This window comes from Aotus nancymaae, unplaced genomic scaffold, assembly GCF_030222135.1.
Source record: "Aotus nancymaae isolate 86718 unplaced genomic scaffold, 86718_ANA_hifiasm-v0.15.2.pri h1tg000007l, whole genome shotgun sequence".
Lineage (NCBI taxonomy): Eukaryota > Metazoa > Chordata > Mammalia > Primates > Aotidae > Aotus > Aotus nancymaae.
Window position 1 is genome coordinate 3242202 of NW_026988418.1, and position 21751 is coordinate 3263952.

General features: G+C 41.5%; 1 protein-coding gene across 2 annotated transcripts in view; it reads right to left on the reverse strand.

Annotated features, from left to right (window-relative positions):
• Positions 1-5494: 5494 nt before the first annotated feature.
• Positions 5495-21751, reverse strand: part of TRIT1 (tRNA isopentenyltransferase 1) — a 40062-nt gene continuing 23805 nt past the window's right edge. For both annotated transcript variants that reach the window (XM_064372205.1, XM_064372206.1), the window contains exons 3-11: positions 18754-18850; positions 17160-17305; positions 14226-14368; positions 12389-12500; positions 11951-12063; positions 11621-11698; positions 8970-9079; positions 8538-8655; positions 5495-6364 (exon numbers count right to left, since the gene is read on the reverse strand). In XM_064372205.1, the coding sequence (XP_064228275.1) occupies positions 6195-6364; positions 8538-8655; positions 8970-9079; positions 11621-11698; positions 11951-12063; positions 12389-12500; positions 14226-14368; positions 17160-17305; positions 18754-18850 (1087 nt within the window). In that variant the 3' untranslated portion in view covers positions 5495-6194. The remainder of the gene's footprint in view (positions 6365-8537; positions 8656-8969; positions 9080-11620; positions 11699-11950; positions 12064-12388; positions 12501-14225; positions 14369-17159; positions 17306-18753; positions 18851-21751) is intronic.

Here is a 21751-nt window from a genome sequence, read left to right on the forward strand (position 1 = left end):
TACAGGTGCATGTCACCCTGCCTGGCTAATTTTGGTATTTTTAGTAGAGAAGAGATTTCACCATATTGGCCAGGCTGGTCTCGAACTTCTGACCTTGTGATCCACCCGCCTCGGCCTCTCAAAGTGCTGGGATTATAGGTGTGATCTGCTGCGCCCAGCCTGTTTTAAGGAATCATTATAAAGTACATGTGTGCTTGATACAATGCCTGACACACAGAAAGCACTCAATGAAGAGAAGCCATGTCTTTGTTTAGACAGGGAGGTGTGCCTTACAGGAATTAGCCTCAATATACATTGGGTGCCCACTATATGTTCCACATTCATCTTAAAATAGTACTCAGATCCTGGCAGAATTTACTTTCCTGTGGGAACAAGAGATAGATTAACGGGTGCTACGAGCTGTAGCAAAATAATGAGGCAGAACAGACTCTGGAGCCACCCGCCTATTTTCAAATACCAGCTTGCCCTCGGCAAAGTTACCTAACTACTCTACACAGTTTCCTCAGTTGTAAGACAGAGCTAAGAACAATGACAATACTACCTTATAGGGCTTTGTGAGGATTGAGTTAATATGTGTAAAAGTGCTCGGAACAGTGCCTAGCTCATAGGACTACATAAGCACCAGCTAATATTAACACTAATGTGTCAACTGCTAGGTGGAGAAATTAAACCTCCTCAGAGGAGTCGAAGAAGCTTTATCTAAGGAGAGGACATCAGATCTGGGCCTTGAAGGATGTGCAGGAGTTCACTAGGTGAAGAGTAGGGGAAAGGACATTTCAAGGGAAGAAAACAGTTCAAGAAATGAGCTGAACCATGGAAGTAATCATATGCATTAAAACAAACAAAGCCTAACAGCTGAAGCCTAGGTGGGTGGCAGATAAAGCCTGAGGCACCATTTCTGGCCATTAGTACTACAGTCCACTCAACTAGTCAGTCTGAAGTCACAGCTTGCCCTGATAACTTCCAAGAAATGACACCATATCATAAACCAACATTTTAGTAGCGTTAACAATTTTTTGGCCAGGCATGGTGACTCACGTCTGTAATACCAACACTTTGAGAGGCCGAGACGGGCAGATCATGAGGTCAGGAGATAGAGACCATCCTGGCCAACATGGTGAAACCCTGTCTCTACTAAAAACACACAAAAAATTATCTGGGCGTGGTGACACGTGCCTGTAATCCCAGCTACTTGGGAGGTTGAGGCAGGAGAATTGCTTGAACCCGGAAGGTGGAGGTTGCAGTGAGCCGAGATTGCGCCACTGCACTCCAGCCTGGCAACAGTGAGACTCTGTCTCAAAAGACAACAAAAAAACTTTTTCCCCAATGAAGCAAATAAATCCAATTTATACCTACCATTTACTTGGCAGTACAGTGCCAAAACACTATGCTATTTACAAAAGGACTTCACTTAATCTTCACCATGTCCCCTGGAATACAGATAACTTCATTTAATATATGAGGAAACAGGCTTTTAAGCAATATTCCCAAGATCACACAGATAGTATATTAGAAAGTAAAGTGTTCAGCTGCAAATACAAATAGTGGCTTCTCTCTCCCCCTGCCCCTTCCCCGCCACATAAAACGAAGTCTGGAGGTAGGCAGTTATTATTAGTTCAGTTATTCAAAAATGCCACCAAAACACCTTCCATCTTTCCCCCTCACCGTCTTTAGAGTATCAGCCATTGGCCCTGAGGTTTATAAGGTCTCCCATTCCCTATAATGCTTTCTTATTCTCATCCTAAGTCTCACCAGTCAGAATTTTGTTAAGCTTTACTTTTTGAAATATTTCAGAGGTCAGCTCAACACAACTCACTAATTTCACAGATGGGGAAATAGATTTGCCCCTAGCAAACTAACAGAGTTAATTAATTCGTTAAATGAGCCTGGAGTTGAGTGCTCCTTCCATGATACCAATTTAGTGGGGACTGTAAGTTACCCACCAAAATCTGTCCTCCCATTCCTTCTTGGCACATGGCTTGACTACGTTTCTCAGCCTTCCTGGCAGGTAGGTGTGGCCATCGGGCTAAGTCCCTGCCAGTGGAAAGTGAGAATGTATGCAGAAGTATCCATGCCACTGCAGGGTCTAGGCCTTCAGGCAGCGGGTCAGCCTTCTCCCTGCTCCTTTTCCCCTTCCCATCAGCTGGGACCAGTGATGATCCAGCTTCAAGCACGCAGCAGATGAAGACAATGCCCCAGAGGATGGAGAAGCAACATGATACGAGGAACCTGTGTCCCTGAATGACCATTTGGAGCAGAGCTGTCCCAATGACCTGGACTGCTCACTTAGACAGGTTAACTCCCTTCAGAGATGTTATATGGGAAAGAATAAACTTCTTTGTTCTTTAAACCACTGTATCGTTGATTCTCTTTGTTATAACAACTTAGCCTTTTACCCACACTAATACAAACATGAAGCTTCCTTTGTAAGCATTCAGAGTAGCTTTACAAATAACCAGTTAGCCATCATTTTAGAAAACAGCCCTAACTGCCCAAGTAGGTGATAATCAAATACTAAAATTCATGCCAGTGGCTATCCCAAAATTTCTTCATCCTGGCTAAAGGATATTTAACGATTGAAGTAGATCACTTATGTAGAGACCTAGTTAGTTTTTATGCTTTGGTGCAATTAATTTAACAAATATTTGACTGTTTCTAGGTGCCAGGGATATTAACAAGTCACTGCATTCATAAAAGGTTGATTTCAGGCATGTGTTCGGGGAAGGGGTTATTTTATTTTTGAGCCACATGGTCTTGCTCTGTTACCCAGGCTGGAGTGCAGTGGCATGATTGTGTCTCACTGTAGCCTCAATCTCCCAGGCTCAAGTCATCCTCCTACCTAAGCCTTCCAAGTAGCTGGGACTATAGGTATGTCCCACCAAACTCGGCCATTTTCTTTTTTTTTATGTACAGACTGGATCTCACTACATTGCCTAGGCTGGTCTCAAATTCCTAGGCTTGAGTGATCCTTCTGCCTCAGCTTCCCCAAGTGTAGGGATTACAGGCGTGAACCACTACATCCAGACTATTGTTTTTTAATGTTATACTGTGTGTTTTGTTTTAAGCAAAAAAAAATCCTCTTTGGAACTAAACAGAGCTAAGAGAGTACAAAAAATTACTGAGTTAGGAAGGATCAAGCCATATTCCTGGAGTACAAATGAGCTGTTCTCTTGCTTAGCCCTAAAAATCAAGTAAAGTATTTTCAAGTCTAAGAATCTAGATCTCTCTTCAGAATCAAAGTACTTTCTACCCACTTACAATAATTGCCTGAACTGTAAGAAGTATCTAAAGCCGGCCAAGTGCTTTAGATACTTCTTACAGTTGGAAGTGGCTCGTGCCTCTAATCCCAGCACTTTGGGAGGCTAAGGCAGGAGGATCACAAGGTCAGGAGTTCGAGACCAGCCTGGCCAATATGGCAAAACCCTGTCTCTACTAAAAATACAAAAACTAGCCGGGCATAGTGGGTGGTGCACGCCTGTAGTCCCAGCTACTCAGGAGGCTGAGGCAGGAGAATCACTTGAACCTGGGAGGCACAGGTTGCAGTGAGCCGAGATTGTGTCACTGCCCTCCAGCCTAGGCGACAGGGAGAGACTCCATCTCAAAAAAAAAGTATCTAAAGCCTAATCAAGATTTTCACTGACAGAAGCAGATGAACCTAATAGCTCACTGAGTATTGGAATTAATTGCCAAAGCCATTTAGATAGCACTGCTGGTGTGATGGAGCGGAGGCTCTGGGTACCTGGACTGGAGGGCTATGCTTGCCTGGTGATTAGCTATGGCCAGATGGTACAAAATGGCATTCCTCATTCTCACTCCAGGCTGAGCAAATAGCCCAAAGCTCTATGGTACTTTTCAGCTCTCAGATGAGATTTGGTATGAGATTTAGTAGCAGAGTAAGAAAGGTGATCTAAGGTTTGTCCTGGCTTTGCCTTGCTCTGTGACTGGAACATCCATGTTTTAGGCCTCAGTTTCCCCACCCATACAAGAGGTAAAGGATTCTTTCATCTCTACATTTATGACCATCACAAGACAAATTACTTTTCTTCCCTACATTCGACAGCAAAGTCATTCATAGGGCAGCAGGCACAAAAGGGGAAATCTACTCAGGGCAATGGCTCAGACCAGAGCACCACACGGATTTCTAGTGAGTGTTCTGCCTTTCCCAGGCTCTTTGCTGCTGCTAAAGGAATTCATTTGGCTGAATTTACAATTTCTAAGATGATCAGTGGGCTCAACCAGTGCCTTACACTTAGTAAGTGCTTTGTAACCATTAGACACTTTGATTTTTTTGTAAAAAATGCCTGATTTCCAATTGCCATGGAGATAACGAGTTCAATGAGAAGTTACTGCTCCAGGTATTTCAGATGGAAGGATTAAAGGCTTTTTAGGCTTTAAAACATATTTAGCAACTTGGTCAGAGAAACTAAGGCTCTTCCCTACAAACAGCCAGCTTAACACAGGGCTTAATAGCTTGAGTCTACCAGCCTCACCTCAATTCCAGCTCTGCCACTCGCTAGTTGTACTCCATCGCTGAGCCTCAGGTTCCCCCCTGGTTAACAGCATCTCCCTCCCAGGGCTGTGTGAGAAGATAACGCATAAAGAGGACTTGGCACTACTTGGCTCACAGTAAGTAGTCATCTCCCTCCCACTGGGAAGATGTGGTTTCCCACTTTGTTAGGTTCTAAAGTAGTTAATAAACTTCTTAGCCCAGAGAATAAACTTATTTTTGAGATTCAAATCAGCTAAAGATGGGTGAGGCTCTGTTTAAAAAGGTCAATTGAGTTAGGTTTTTTCATTCTAGCTTTTCCTCTGTGAAGTCTTATACGCAGAGGAAACAAAACATTTACCAATAATTGCTTTTCAAGGTCCAGCAGAAATGCTCCTCCTTCCATGATCCCTTCCCTTCCTTCTAAACTGAAATTCTACACAGCTCTTATGGCCTCTGATACTCAATTGCCTGGATTGGTGTTTGTGTACGCATGCAATTATCTACAAGCTCCCTGAAGGCAAGAACTACATCTCATCTCTGCATTCCCTTTAGCCTAATTCAAGGCCTCTCATATAGCAGATTCTGAACAAACAAAACGTATTTGAATGGGGAGTTAATGCTTAAGGGGCACAAAGTTTGTTTGGAGTGACAAAAAAGTTTTGGAAACAGATAGTGGTAACAATTGCACAACATTGTAAATGTAGTCAATTTTGCTTAATTATACCCTAAAAATGCTATATTTGATATTATATATATAAGTAAGTATCTATTTAACATTGCTGGCAGCTCAGGTCACTCTAGAGGGCTTCAACTGGAAGTAACAGACCTCCAATAAAAGACCTTCTCTAAATGTCTTCAAGGACTATAATGTGTTAAGTAAACACCTGCTATATGAATGAACGGACAGCATGATCTATGAACAATGTCAAATTTGAGAAAAAGCTATCATGTTGATAACGGAGCATACTGTGCATAAACTAGACATGGACTTGTATATCTTTTTATGGATCACAGAGGCTCTTGTAAATTTTTTCTTCATTTAACCTTCAATAAAAATATAGATTTGTAATTCAACAGAAAGACAGCAGTGATAATAACTATTACATATGAGCAGCTCGCCAATTTCAAAGTCTTTGATCTTCAAGTCCCATGTCACAGCTTCCTCAGTCTGATTCCTTCTTCTGTAGAATTCCGAGAACTAGAGTGGTTCACTTAATCATCTCAATGGGGATGGTCCTTCCTGCCATTCACTCAAATCTAGAGCTCCTGATATGCGGCTCACAAATACTTCAGTCATCTACAAAAGCATCTGGAAATCAGATAATTTTGGTCATAATAAAACTTCTTTAAAGGGATATAGTCAATCCTGGTATTCACCACTAAAAAGATCCTCACATACAAAAATGTGGAATCCGTGCCTTATTAAAAATAGAACCTTTAAGGTTCAAAGAAAAAAAAATGCTTTCCTGAACTACATCATTTCCAGACACATCAACCACACCAAGGAGCTGACAAGACCTGCTGTTTCCATTACAGACAACGTGAGACTTTAAAACCATACCACTGAATGAAAGAAAATGGTGGGAGCTTTTCTACTACGCAGACAATTCTACATAGCACTCTCTGCCCAGACTGGGAGACAGACATAACACTCCCTCCTGAACTGGATCCCTGCCACCTTTGCAAAGGCCACCGGACAAGTCTCTTAAATGCTGCATTTCAACTCTTGATCATTCTGCCCTGGGGATCCCTTCTCTTTAGGTTCTTTGTCATGGTCTGGGGAAATACTCTGACTTTCTATGGTGTTGACAGCATCTGAATCCAATCTTCTTCTTTTCTTCAGTTGGTTCAAGTGGGATTTGGATTTTATATGCGCTGATAAGACAAAACCAAACAAACAAAGAAAAAACTCATTAGAATTTTCTAGAATTAATCCTAGAAGCAAGTAAAATTAACTATACAATGCTTTTCTTCAACAATAAATAGCAGGATCAACGTATAGCTGCTTAGCATTTTTGAGGGAAGAATAAATTATATGGCCAGCGAGCTAGCAAAATAAAGCTACCACATATCAAGTGCTCCCTGCTAGGTACTTTACATCACTAATCCTCATGGCAGTCTTGTAAGATGGTACTATTCTGCCCATTTTATACAAGGGAAACTGAAGTTCAGAGAGGTCTTACAAAATGTCCAAGGTCACACAGCAGGTAAACTCTTCTACTTAGACCTACAGCTTCAAAAAGAGATCCCGCTTTCCAGAATCAGATCTCTGTAGTATGGGGTTTCCTGCTACAGATGCATTTAACTTGTAAGTCTGAAAAGTTAGAAATTCAAATCCTAATCTGTACTGCAGGGCATTGCCTGTTGTCCTTCCTGGTCTGACATCCCTGTGCCTGGGTCAAAAAGGTCATGTGAATGACTCTGGCAAGATTCCTATTCTCTAGGCACATACTGCTCCAGGGAGACAGGAAGGTGCATTTATCACCGACGATCTCTTCTGAAGGTCCACAGAGGAAGCCAAGCTAAAGGCCACTGCTGCCTGCTATCAACTCCTGACCTGTCACCCCTAAGACAGTTTCCACCTTCTGACTGACTCGTACAGGTTTATTTTCACTATCCTGTTCTTTTTTCAAGGAAATCTCATCTGGTAACACTGAAAGAGATAGACAACTAGTTTAAATTCTCTTTTATATATATTTAAAACAGCATTTTTAAGAGTTTAGAAGCAAGAATAAGTAAGGTAGAGGTTAGAAGTAAAAGAAAAGTTTACTTGGGGAAAGAAGTCAGCTTTGTTCTCCAGCTAAAGCCTAAGGCAAAAAATAGGCTTCTGGGCTGGCTCTCCATGGCAGCAGGAGATGGGAGCAAGGACTTGACAGATGGCACTACAGAAGGGCTTACACAAGCTAAGCTCACAAAGGCTCACAAATGTTGCTTCTCTAAGGCTATCCCTGAAGGACATTCAACAAATCGAACCACTAAGTTTCCTTTAGAAAAAAACAATCAGACACTCTCTTTCTCTTTCCCTTTCATCATTATAAACCAACGACAATCGAGGCTTCTTCTGCTGGTTGGGCAATCACAGCCGTCCCCAGTCTCTGACAATGGAGTTCATTTTGCCAGTTACCAGTTAATAGACCTAATCATTCTATTGGCTGCTTTGGGGAGAAAAATTTACTTCTCTGAGAATCCCATGCAAAACAGTACTCTGAACAGAAGGATCCCAGCCGCTGGGTAAATGATAAGCCCCACTGTGCCTGAAAGGAGCAAGCCTTACACCTGTTTCTAAATATATTAAACTCAAGGCTTGAGGATGAAGTCCTGGGCTTTGACTGGATGACTACAGAAATCTGAAAATCCAACAATGTGAGGGCAATGCGACTCTGTGGCAGAGGCAGATCCAGGCTCTAATGCAGGGATACAGAGCCTTAGGGTGGGGCTGGCCCTGAGGTGGTGGGGAACTAACCTTCTTTATACATGTGTGACAGGCTTGCTTTCACACAATTTCCCTTCACATCTTTTCATCACGGTTTTAGCAACTACCACTATGTCAACAATTACTTCAAAAGTTACTGAAGAGATATCACTTTTAAAAAACACACTTAAGAGTAGTAACTGTATATCCTGCCCCCACCCAGCTATGCTTCTGCTTCTTCCAGTCTACTGGATGAGCTGCCTGGCTTCCCTTAGACCCTTACTTCCTAATATCACACCCACTGAGTTATAAACATGAAAGGCCAAGAAATTCCTCTAAGGCTGGACCATGAAGTCAAAGGAGCTCTAGAAAGTTAACTGCAGATCTCTTAGTACAAAGTATCAATTCCAGCTGAAGATGGAGAGCATTTGATCTTCCTTTGAATCTCAGAATACAGAGACAACTCCCCAGTTGGGGAAAGCCTCCAAGGAATTTGAGCATAGGCTCTTAGAGGAATCTAGCTGTCCCTTTATAAATAAATAGACTGCAGGTTCAATCTACCAAAGACCTTAAATTTCATGAAGTCAGTGTGAACCCACCCTTACAGATTTCTTCATGCCCCTCCCCATACTCTACCTGCCCATTCACGATCCCCAATGATGATTCGATCACAGATGTTACACATGTGATAACTTCTCTTGTTCTCAGCTTCATTGTATGGCATCTTTATTGGAGTGGCTGTAGGCTTGCGGCCCTAAAAGATCAAGGGTGGAAGGAGTATTCAATTCAAAGAAATCTGGATATAATTCTCTATTAAGGGAAGTAGGATTTTCCTAAGATTTCTTTTTTTCACCCCAGAGAGCAGATTGGCTGTATACAGATTCTAGCAACAACTTTTCTAAATGTAAAAGTAGAAAAGCAGTCTCCAGTCTCTATCGAAAAACAGCCAGCTCTTCTGCTTTATTCTATGGAAAAGAAGGCCTGATTCTTCAATATAGCAACAAAGGTGTCAGCTAACGAAAGTGCTCTGAAAACCAGACAACCGACTATATCATGATTCACAATTACCTGGATGAAACTTTGCACAATTTCAAGAGCAGGTTCGAGAACAGACTCTTTCCACTTCGAGACATCAGATACCTCCAAGCCATAGACAGGGGGAACACTGGGACCGGGTCCTAATTATGACAAAGACAGGTTGTGAGAGATTAGCCTCTAAGACCCAATCTATTCTGCACCCAGGACTCTGAAATCCTTCAGGGAAACACACAGAGCCAAAGGAGTAAACATGCTGACCATGCTATTCATTCTAGCCGAACATGAACCACAATCCAAGAAAGACCTAGAGGTTTAACTGCTCTGCAGCCAGTAAGACTAGCTACATAATCTGAATACATGGGTGCAGGATCTTCCAAATCAGCCAGGAAACCAAAATAGTGTGTTCTACAACACAAAGACAGCACATCATAAGAAGAAATAAACTAACAGCTTTAAATAAGTGCCTATTTTAAGTTCCAAATCATCTTACAATGATGGCGATCTGTGGCAAGAGAATTCACAGCTTTCTTTAGGAGCAGATACTAGTCTTGGGTTTGGATATACTGCCTCAGCGGCCTGGGACTCATGAAATTCCTTGACAGCATGGGCTGGAATTACATCAGTTAATAAGCCGCAGAATCTGCGAACTAGAAATAAACCTTGGAATTGATGTAGTTGAGTAACTTCTTTTAAAGACCTGATCTAGAGGGTATTCAAGACCCCCTGATAGACACTTTTGAATGAAGATGAGACTGAAGGTAGCAAAGAGTAAAGCTACAGGTATTTCACCCACCTGAGCCAACCATGTTGCAAGAGTTTAGTCTCTGTGGTAGCTTCTCAGCCTATGAACACACTCAATTGCCTTCCACAGCTAGGTTAAGTCAGTTGCCTAAAGGCAAAGAGCATCGACCATGGACAAAAACATCAAAGGCCTTGGGATGCCAGCGACTGGCAGGTGCTGGCCTTTTAATTGTGCCAACCACAAATAAGATTCTTCATAAACTGGACCGGGCTGCACCTGCCACCACACGGAAAGGTGAGACTAGGAGGGTGCAGGCAGCATCCACAGCACACCTGGCCTTGGCTAAGCTCTGCACCTGTTTCCAGGCCACTCTACATTTTCCTTTCTCCTCTAAGCCCTTTGTTGGGCTTCTGTGCCCTGTCTAAGCACCTTTCAACAAGTTCTCGGCTCCCAGCTGCTATTTCTGGCTTGGGTCCAAGGCCAAGCTGGGGTGGGGAAGTCCCTCTGGCTTCCTGCCAGAACCATATCCCAGCAGACCAGCCCTGGCCAATCATGCACGGCTCCTGATTTACAGGGCAGCTGTGCCTTTCACTCCAGCACCAGGACGATACTGGCATACACACGAATGAGGAACAGGCATATGACATACCGTGCCATCAACTCCTCCTGCCTCAGAGATGGAGGAATTATTGTGGTTTTACTACAGGAAGTTCTAAATTATTACCAAAAAATCTTCCGTTACACGCTTATTGTCAGACATGGGGAGAAGAGAAGCTCCATTAGAAATTTATAGAACAGTAGTGAGCTTCAACTTCAGATGACACTAAGACTTCTATCTACCAGGACATGCAGAGAAAGCAGGATAGGCAGAAGAAAGCTTTACAAGCCTCTTCACACCACAACGACACTGGAGAGCTCAGGCAGAGAGCAGGAGCTGGGAGAGGGAATGTCAGCAGTTTAGTGGTAAACAGCAAGGTTCAAGTTATGTATTTTCAGAGGCATTGAAGGGGGCAGAGGCTTCAGCTGGCCCTTTCTGTAATTGAGAGCAGAAGTCTACCAGAAAAAGGTAAACACAGGATGATTCAGACGCATATTTAAAACACGTCCATAAGATAAAACTGAAGTTTCACTTATGCTTAGCCTCCTTTAGCTCATAATCACATAGTTTTTTACCCACAGTCCAATACTAATGGTGTCTTGCTAAAGTTACAGCTAAAGGAAATAAGAGCAGTAGTATAAAGCAGAGTATGGACTCTGTGTCAGGCCTGCCTTCAGTTATCTACTACCGACTAGCTGAGTGATTTTTGGCAAGTTATTTAACTTCGATAGGCCTTCATTTTCTTATCTGTAAAAAGAAAAGAATAACACCTACCTTGAAGACTCAATAATATATGTCTAGGATCAAATTTAGTGCCAAAGGCACAGTACAGGGTCAAATGAATGAGAATTTCCTTTCTTTCCCCTTAAAAATGCTATTCAGCTAAAGTTTCATTTGAAGCAATCTAAAGCACCATGTGGAGACGCTGGGAGAAATGGTGAAGGTGTCTTTTTATACTACTCATCTGGCCCCCAAAAAACACTGTAATTAGGAAATCCTCCCTACAGAAATCTGACTGCTCTTCAGGTACGAAACTGAAGCTAAAAATTGACCCTGAACACCAACTCTCCTAAGAAGATGCTGCTGTCGTTCTTAGCTGTTTGTAGCCAGTATCCATCTGTTCAAGGCAGAAGGCAGACTCCTCAATGCAAACAATTTTTTTTTTCTGAGACATCACAAGAAAATATCCCTGGATAATCATTTATGTTATAGAACTTCCCCTAGGTCAGATCCAAAATCTTAGAACAGGCCCAGAAACTAAAATTCACTTTCTGAGTGAGCTGAGGAATCTATATTCTATTGAAAACAGACCCATGGGATAAGGAAAAACATGAGACTTACTGCTCAGAAAACGGTTTTTAACCCATCGGTTTTGCTTCCGGGCATATCTCTTGGTTACTTGTTTCAACGCCTCAATACCTGAAAGTTAAACAATAGATTTAAGAACATCTAGGTAAGCACTCCTTACCCTGCAGAGAGGCAAGCCCTCCCAGCCCAAGAGGAGAAAATCAGCCATGGCAGTACAATGTCAGACTTGGTGATGAAAAATCTCAATTCTGAACTGAAGGCTATTTGGGACGCTTTGAGCCTTGGCTCTTTCTCAGACCATACCAGTAGAGTACTCTGTCACCCAAAGATGTCCAAGACTAGGTTAGACGGAAGAACTCACACCTTTCTTTAGAAGCTGGTTACTAGTCTCCAGTGTGCATTTTCCCTCAGTGATCAGGTACTCGTGAAATTCCTTGAAGCCAATTGATTGGAAGATACCATGTTGATAGTCCTGGCTGGGAACAGGAGGGCATCAGCAGATGAGCCACTGCTCCTAAAAGCTAGCAGGGGCTTTGGAGATGGACCTAGTTGAGTCATTTCATCTGTCAGATAAGGAAATTAAGATCCTGAGCAGTTACTGATTCTCTGAAATTCTCCCCTCCTCTACCCACCAGGTTACTTCCTTGAAAAGTTAACTCCTGGCAATGTCTGAAAGATTAAAAAACTGCATCTGTAACAAAGACTGATAAACCAGTAGACCCAAAGCCAGTATTAGTGTTATGGTCTTTTGACTGTTGGCAAAAGATGGAGAAAAGGTCAGAATAACAGCCAAATCCTCACCTATTTTCCGAAACATTCTCCTGATTATAGCGTCTGTGAAAATCTCTTAGTTCCTCCAAGAGCCCAGCAGCAAGCATGTCATCCACCCTCTTATCCAAGCGCTCATCTAGAACTTGAATCAAATTAGCCCATCAACCAGCAAGCAAGTTGTAGGTATATACTTACATGACGAGTGAACAGGCAGTCACAAAAGAAGATAATTTGTCCAAAAGGAAGAAAGAATTCAGATTCCAAAGATTATGTAATAATTCATACTTTGTACACTTACACTTATGACTTTGCAACTCCAAATAAAAACAGCCACAATGAAGCACACGCCTTCTCATTATATAGAGAAAGTATAAAATTACAGCTATTGTGAAGGACAAATATTTTATTCTCATATGGAATGTATAACCCAATGTGTTTTAGAGGTGGCTGAGGACCCCCCGGTTTACCTTTCTTATTTTTAATTTAATGTGCCATTATACTGCAACTTAGTGTTACTTATGTTTGAGAATCTCTAGATGACACCTTGGATAGGAACATGGAACTTTAATCCAAAGACATCCTAGATACATTCTAAGCTACTGAGCCAAGCAAAGGAGCAAAGAGTGAAAGGTTGTAATTGGTCAGATGGGACAGTTTTATTATGAATCAGATACCATTATTTTATGCTGAACTGTAGAGTATATGTTTTTATTTACAAAACTTAATTATTGAAAAATTAACTTTTTCTATTAATTTATGGCAGATTAATTTAACAATACATTGTCACCTTTTTTTTTCATTGTCACCATTTTAATTATGTTCTTCTACATCTCTACCATTGCGATTTCTTGGCCTACAGAAACAGTAACCTTCCTAGAAAGTTTGCATTTGTTATGGACTCATCATGTGTCAACCACACGCTGAGCACTGTATATGTAATAATTCATTTAATCCTTAATGGAGCTATGAAATATATACTATTATTATCTCCATTTTACAGGAGAATTGGGACACAGAAAGGTAAACTAATTTGTCTTACAATTCACATAACTAGAAGCTAGTGGAGCAGGAATTTGCTATCAGACAGTCTGCCTCAAGAGCCTGTGCTCTTCAGTGCTATACTCCACTGTTTGTCCACATAATAATGTCATCTTTCCAGGCCTATCATAGGCTATCTTTGCAAACTGGTCTCTGACTTCCCCCAGAGAATGTTTGTCATCCTTTCTCTGTGGCCCTACAGCACTCTGAAAATATCTCTAGCCCAGCATTTATCACATAAATAATATACAGACAGATAGAATCTATCTCCTTGTCTGTTGTCCCACTAGACTAGGAATTCCTTAAGAAAAGGCACTGTCTCTTCTTCAATTCTGAAACCCAAGTACAACACAGAATACCCAGCACTTCACTGAATGCTTACTGAATGTTTGCTGGATGAATAAGTTACAGGCATAATTATACTTTAGCAACAAAACATCATCAAGCCAGCAAGCTAATTATAAGGCATACTGTTTCTAGAACATTCTAGCCTCCAGCCAAACTTCCACAAGAGACTTCCTTCTTTTTCTCCTTTGGATCTTCCCTGGATGGCAGTCTCTTTCCCATTCCATCCATCCCATCCCACTCTACCCATGATGTCTTATCCTAGTGCCATGGCTACACTTTCTCCTTTTCCAAACAGATATCTAGGGGAATGGTACTGTGCCTAAGTCAACAAATAATAATGATAATGATAATAAAATTAATAGCTAATACTTGTTTAGTGTTTATTATGAGCCACCCAAGGTTCTAAGCATTTTATATATATAGTAACTTATTACTCTAAGTTCCATCACAGATGGACTCTAGGGCATCAAAGGGCTGTTACCTGCCTGGTCAGCATGAAGCCAGAGTATGCAAGGGTTAGAGAACTTAAGAGGACCTCCAAGGGGACCACCACCTTCTTCTGCATGCTGACGATGGAGAAATTCACTATGAGAGATTCCTGTTTCTTCAAAAACTTGCAAGCTCCTAAGTAATTTAAAAAGGGGCAAAGGGGGCACACCCATAAAAACCATTAGAAAATATTCATTCTCAAGTAAAACAAGAAGAAAGGCTGTTTATTACAGAAAGCCTCATTCAAAGCCAGGCATGACAGTGTGCACGCCTGTAGTCCCAGCTACTCGGGAGGCCAAAGTGAGAGGACTGCTTGAGCTCAGGAGTTCAAGACCAACCTAAGCAACAACAGAGAGACCCTGTCTCTTCAAAAAGCAGGGAATGCAGAAAGGCTTATTCTTATTTTCACTGCATTAAGTCCCAAAAGACATGAAGGTCTAGGGTTACTCTGGTCCTACAGCTACTCAGAAAAGGGTACTAAAGAAAACTTTAGGTAAAGTAAGAAATAATACTGTTTCTCTAAAGACACATAAACTTTTCTGAAATCAGTTAAATAGGTTCGGAAACAACAGGTTTCTTCTATAAAACAGAATGGTACTCACTCACTTTCAGATAAACAGTAAAAGAGCTTGTTTGGGACACTTTGTTACAAGCCAACAAGTCTGGTCTCGCTGGCATGCCTTTCCCACAGTACAAAAGCATGTTGTACATCCAGCTCATCAGCTTTCTTTTTAAATATGTCAAATTAATGAAGAATGCTCCTGGCTAATCCAGTGCTCTACTGGCACAAAGATCACTGAGAAAAGAACTCACGTACTTATTCTTAAGCCACCATCCACTTCTGTCCGTATCTATTATGCTATGCGGCACAGGTAATTTAACTCCCAAATCTATACTCTACCACTCTGGGTGATTGCAACTTATCAGCCTGAAAGTGATCTTTCCCTTCCTGACCCAATTCTACTTCCTGAAACCCTAACGCAAGAGTGTAGACCCCTTGTTTTTCAGTATCACTGGTCTCTCAAAGAAGATCTATGAGAAAAAAATGTAGTAACAGATATCTCACTTATCTGGAGTTAAAATACAGCCTCAAGCCAAAAGAAAGATTGAAAAAAAAAAAAAGGCCTCATTCTCTAAAGGAGACTCTAGAGCTCTTGCTTAGAACCTATTGACTCTTACTAAAAAAAAAAAAATTATCAAACTAATTACTCATTTAGAAGCAGCAAAATGAGGAGAGGTACAGCAAAGAAATGATTAGTAAAAGGAGAGAATAATAAGCACCAAGCTCTAGAAGCATGTAATAAACAATATAAAAATGAATGTTCATCATAATGTTCCTAACTTTAAAAAAAATTGAATGTTTTCTATTAAAGTGTTTAAAATGTTTGGATACTGAAAATAAACTTCATTAATCTAAAACATGCATTCGCTTTTCCTTTTTTTTTTTTTTTATTTTGAGACAGAGTCTCGATCTGTTGCCCAAGCTGGAGTGCAGTGCTGCAATCTTGGCTCACTGCAACCTCTGCCTCCTGGGTTCAAGCAATTCTCCTACCTCAGCCTCCTGAGTAGCTGGGACTATAGGTGCATGCCACCACGCCTGGCTAATTTTTTGTATTTTAGTAGAGACAGGTTTTCACTGTGTTGCCTAGGCTGGTCTGGAACTCCTGAGCTCAGGCAATCTGTCCACCTTGGCCTCCCAAAGTGCTGGGATTACAGGTGTGAGCCACCGTGCCTGGTCCAAAACTTGCATTCTTAATGGGGTTATATTGCCTTTAAGGGGGTGAGAAAACTTAGATATTACAATTTGTGCCCCCTCCGCCCTGCCCAAAGGACAACCCTACCTGAAGAAATCCTTTTCTTGGCTGAGTACTATGGCTCATGACTATAATCCCAGCACTTTGGTAGGTTGAGGCAGGAGGATCGCTTGAGCCTAGGAGTTTGGGACTAGCCTGGGCAACATAGCAAAACATCTCTACAAACAATTAAAAATTTAAAAAACTAGCCAGGTGTGGTAGTGCACACCTTTAGTCCCAGCTACTCAGGAACCTGAGGCAGGAGGACACCTGAGACCAGGAGGTCAAGGTTGCAGTGAGCCATGATCGTGCCACTGCACTCCAGCCTAGGAAACAAAGTAAGACTCTAGCAAAAAAAAAAAAAAAAGTAATAATAATAATGAATAATGAATGTTTTAAATCCTATATTCTAACATTAAATTTCATTGGGGGGATAAAATTAGGAGGAAAAATATCAAATTCATTTGAGTGGAATTCTTCACAATGCCTATGAATATGAGATGTTACTTTAATATTTAATCAATAACATCAATAGAGTAGGTCCTTCATTAGATGTTCTACTATGCCAGAAGTGGTATCACTCCCAATACTGCAGAAAAATAAACCTAACATGAGGCTGCAATTTCAAAACAACCTAAAAAAACATGACCCTTGTGAGTTGATTCACTACCTCTCTTCCCTACAAGATAGTTTCCATGTGCAAAGGTGAGCTGATCTATGAGACAGTTTACAAAATCCACCTCCCACTGGGAAAGCTGCTGGGGCAGAACATAGCATTGCACAATTATGAAACCCAAATCACAATGTAAACAAACTGCATGCCAGAAAAAAATGTATATGTAAACTGTTATACAAGCAAAGATCAAATAGAAAATGAAGCAATATTATATAGGCCCTAGGGGAAAACGATATTGTACTATGCATTTAAAATGTAACAAAGTAGGGTGCAATTATTTATTGAGGGAGTTGAACTGAGGCAGTAACTCAGGGCCTCCCAACCTGCTGAGCTAGAACAACACATCAGTCTCCACTAACTGCTATTACCAAATCTCTCTCATCACCTGGGCAAACCGAAGAACTGACTGCTCCCTAGTTGTAAAGGAATTTGGGGTCAGCGGGCCAAGCTTTCTTACCTGGCCACTTTGCGTTTGTCATGTGGATGCAGCTTGGCGGCCATTTCTGGGTCCACTTGCCTTAGGCGTTTGTGAAGTACAAGACCATCCTCCTTTTCAAGCTCCACTTTTCGGTCAATCACTTCCTCAGTGCCCATCTCCTGGGGCTATTAAATGATGGTTTAAAGGTAAATTTAATTCAACCAACACTGAGACACTGTATGTGCCAGGCACTTTGCTAAGTGTCAGGAATACAGAATAATCAGAAGATCTTGCCATATAGTGAGAGACAGATCATAAACAGAAAATTCCAATATGCTGTGGTAAGTGCTCTAAGGCCACAGCAAACAAAGAGGAAAGAAGACTTACAGCATAGGGAAATAGTCGGCTACTTTGCTTCCTTGTCAGAAGTTCAAACAGGTACCAGGGCTAATGTATCTATTTTAACATATCCAGGAGTCTAGTCTTCTCAGCAAGGTGACCAAAGAGACCAGGATTGCCAGCAAATCACAATTTACACAGTCTTACCCTACACAGTAGCACCCACGTAAGTAAGGTCAGTGTTGGACATCTCCCTGACATAACATACTGCATTGCCAGTTAGGAAATATTGAATCAGGCTAATGCACTGGGCTTTTTTCCTTTAAAAGTTTATTTAAATATATATTTTTTTCTTCATTTCCAGTAACGGCGATAAGCAATATTTTAATAGTTTTTTAAATAAAGAATTATACATATTTTTGGCTGGGTACGGTGGCTCACACCTGTAATCCCAGCACTTTGGGAGTCTGAGGTGAGTGGATCATGAGGTCAAAAGATCAAGATCATCCTGGCAAACATGGTGAAACCCTGTCTCTACTAAAAATACAAAAATTAGCTGGATGTGGTGGTGATCACCTGTAGTCCTAGCTACTTGGGAGGCTGAGGCAGGAGAACCACTTGAACCCAGGAGATGGAGCTTGCAGTGACCTGAGATCGCGTCACTGCACTCCAGCCCGGCAAAAGAGAGAGACTCTGTCTCAAAACAACAAAAAAAAATTGTACATATTTTTTTCTTGAATTGCATCTCTCTCTTTTTTTGAGACAGGGTCTCACCCTGTTGCCCAGGCTAGAGTGCAATGGCGTGATCTTGGCTAACTGTGCAGCCTCCGCCTCCTGCATTTAAGTGATCCTCCCGCCTCAGCCTCCTTAGTAGCAGCTGGGACTATAGGCATGTACCACCACACCTGGCTAATTTTTGTATTTTTAGTAGAGACAGGGTTTCACCATGTTGGCCAGGCTGGTCTCAAACTCCTGACCTCAGGTGATCCGGCTGCCTTGGCCTCCCAAAGTGCTGGGATTACAGGCATCAGCCACCTCCTAATGTACTGTTAATTTATAAGGAGATGCTAATTAATTTACACAACATTTTTCCCACACACAGCCCCTGGCTGTAGGCCAGCCTGAATGAACATACTTCACATATGGAGGCGGCATTTGTTTGAGAATATTAAGTAGGAAAATTATAGTTGCTGAGTATAAGAAATGGGCAAGAGCCAACCTTCCTCCTACTAAAATTAGCAAGCAAGAAAGAGCAACCCATTTCCTCAGTAAGTTACAAGCAAACTAAACTTACCTTGGTATTGATAAGAACTTTCCAGAGCAGAGATTCAATGTAATAATTGGTTCCTCCCACAACAATAGGAATTTTGTCTCGGGCAAATATATCTTCAATGTGAACATTAAGAAAGACATTACGGTATTTAGTATCAAGAGAATCTGACTCACTTGGGAAGGACACTATAGCAAGAGACCACATTCATTTATCTGAAGAGCAGAGGAGAAAGTGTGGGCACCAAAATGTGTTAATACCAGCCTTCAATGCTTCCAACAAATTTCCAGAATCATGTCCAATCAGTTCTGGAGAGACTTGCAGAAACCAGAGACAAATGCCTAGTGGTAATTTCTTCCAGTTCTAGAACTTTCTAGGTCTTGCTGCTAAAAGTCAAAGTCTTATTAGTATTTCAAATCAGTTCTACAAGCAGAAGCCCAAGGACTCTCACAGAACCAAGTGTCAGCTGCTCAGGAGGCCACCAACGTGGCATCCATTGCGTGACTTTGCCTTCTAAGGCAAAACACAAGCTGATTTCTTTTAAGATTCTTAGACTCAATCAGTCTCTACCATCATGGAGCAACTATCACATTTTTGCTACTTGAGGCTTCACCAAATTAAGTGAGAAGCACAGGTTCTGAAGATAAATAGACTTCAGTTACCAGGTTCAGCTCTTAGGCAAGTTACTCACCCTGTCTGAGCTTCAGTTTTCTCACTGTAAAAATCCCCATGCGTTCTTATGAGCATTAAATGTAACAGTGCATAGAAATCCCCTACCACAATGCCTAAAAAACAGTAAGCACTCAATTTACTTTAGCCACTATTGTTTTTTTATCTCTGCTATTTTAAATCTTTCTCTTTAGAATCTCCATTGAACAGATAATTATCTGCTTTAAGAAGGCCTTTTTTCCTTAGAATAAATTTTTTTTTTGAGACAGGGTCTCACTCTGTCACCAAGGCTGGGGTGCAGTGGCATGAAAACAGTTCACTGCAGCCTCGACCTCCCAGGGCTCGAGCCATTCTCCCACCTCAGCTCCTCACCACCAAGTAGCTGGCACTACAAGCATATGCCACCACACCTGGCTACTTTTTGTATTTTTTGTAGAGGCAGGGTTTCACCATGTTGCCCAGGCTGATCTCAAACTCCTGAGCTCAAGCAATCCGCCCACTGCAGCCTCCCAAAGTGCTGAGGTTATAGGCATGAGCCACTGTGCATGGCTGAAAGTAATTTTTTAAAAAAGACTTTTAATATCCAGGTAAATCATCATTTACACACTTCTTCTAGCCAGCCAATCTGCAGGCATAGAGACAGACCAGCTCTTTTCTACTAGAATCCCACTAACCGTTAAGTGGGAACCGTTAAGTGGCTGAGGCAGGGTGGGAAGAAAGATCCTTGAACCAATCAAGGATTATAAAGAAAAAAAATCTTTGTTTTAAAAACAGAAAACAAATTATCTATTTCTCCCTTTAAGTATAGGGAGCATACAATTTGCAAAGCAAGATAAAACATCAATTATATACAGGTTAAATATCCCTTACATGGGACCAAGGAAATGTTTCAGATTTTGAATTTTTTTGAATTTTGAATTATTTGCATTATGCTTACTGGTTGAGCATCCCAAATCTGAAAATCTGAAAACCAAAATGCTCCAATGAGCATTTCCTTTGAGCACCATGTCAGCACTCCAAAAGTTTCAGATTTTGGAGCATTTTGGATTTTACAGTTTCAGATGCTTAACCTGTAGTATAATTAACAAAGGGAAAGTAAGCAAGGAAATGAAAAGGGGAAGGAAAAAATGGTAAGATTCCAGAAAAGGAGAGAGTGGAAATAAGATTGGATAGGGAATACTTCACAGGAAAAGGTTTAACTTATTTGTGCAAGCCGTGAAATGACTGTGATATTGAGCAAATATCATTCTCCCCTTTGGGCCTCAGTATCTAGTACCTTCACCTGTCAAATCAAGAAGGCTGATTGGGGCCAGGTGTGTTGGCTCACATTTGTAATTCCAGCACTTTGGGAGGCCGAGGCGGGAGGATGACTTGAGCCCAGGAGTTCAAGACCAGCCTGGTAACATAGCGAAATACATCTCTACAAAAAATAAAATTATTAGCTGGATATGGTGGTACACACCTGTAGTCCCAGATATTTGAAAGGCTGAGGTGGGAGGATCGCCTGAGCCCAGGGGGTCAAGGCGGCAACGAGCCATGACAGTGCCACTGCACTCCAACCCAGGCAACAGAGTGAGACCGTCTCCAGAAAAAAAAAAATTTACACACTTTCATTTGAATCTGTATCTGGGTTTTCTATTCTGTGACACAAATATATCTAGTACTAAATAAGTTCCATGCTAGGCCGGGCATGGTGGCTCATGCCTATAATCCCAGCACTTTGGGAGGCCAAGGTGGGTGGATCCCCTGAGGTCAGAAGTTTGAGACTAGCCTGACCAACATGGTGAAACCCGTCTCTACTAAAAATACAAAATTAGCCAGGTGTGGTGGTGTGTGCCTGTAGTCTCAGCTACTCGGGAGGCTGAGGCAGGAGAGTCGCTTGAAGGAGGTGGAGGCTGCAGTGAGCCGAGATTGTGCCATTGCACTCCAGCTTGGCTGACAAGAGTGAAACTCTGTCTCCAAAAAAAAAAAAAAAAAAAGTTCCATCCTATTATAATTATTATGACTTTTCAATATTTTAATATATAGCAATCCAGATACTAAAGGCAGTCTGCATGTTAACACATAGGGCAATCCCCCTTATATTATTCTTTTTGCAAAAATTTCTTGGTTTTACCCAGAACCATATTTTCCAGTCTTCTCCCATCTACCAATCCCTTTGAAATTCTAACTATAACTCCATTATATTTATAGATAAACTTCGTATCTCCATTTAAAGGATAGAAAACCAAACCTCAGTGGGGTTAAGGAAATGCTTTACCCAGTAAAATTCACACGGCCAAAGGAGGCAGTTCTAGGGCTATAACCCAAAATTTGATTCTTAAATCAGTGTTCTTATCACTAAAACAGTGCT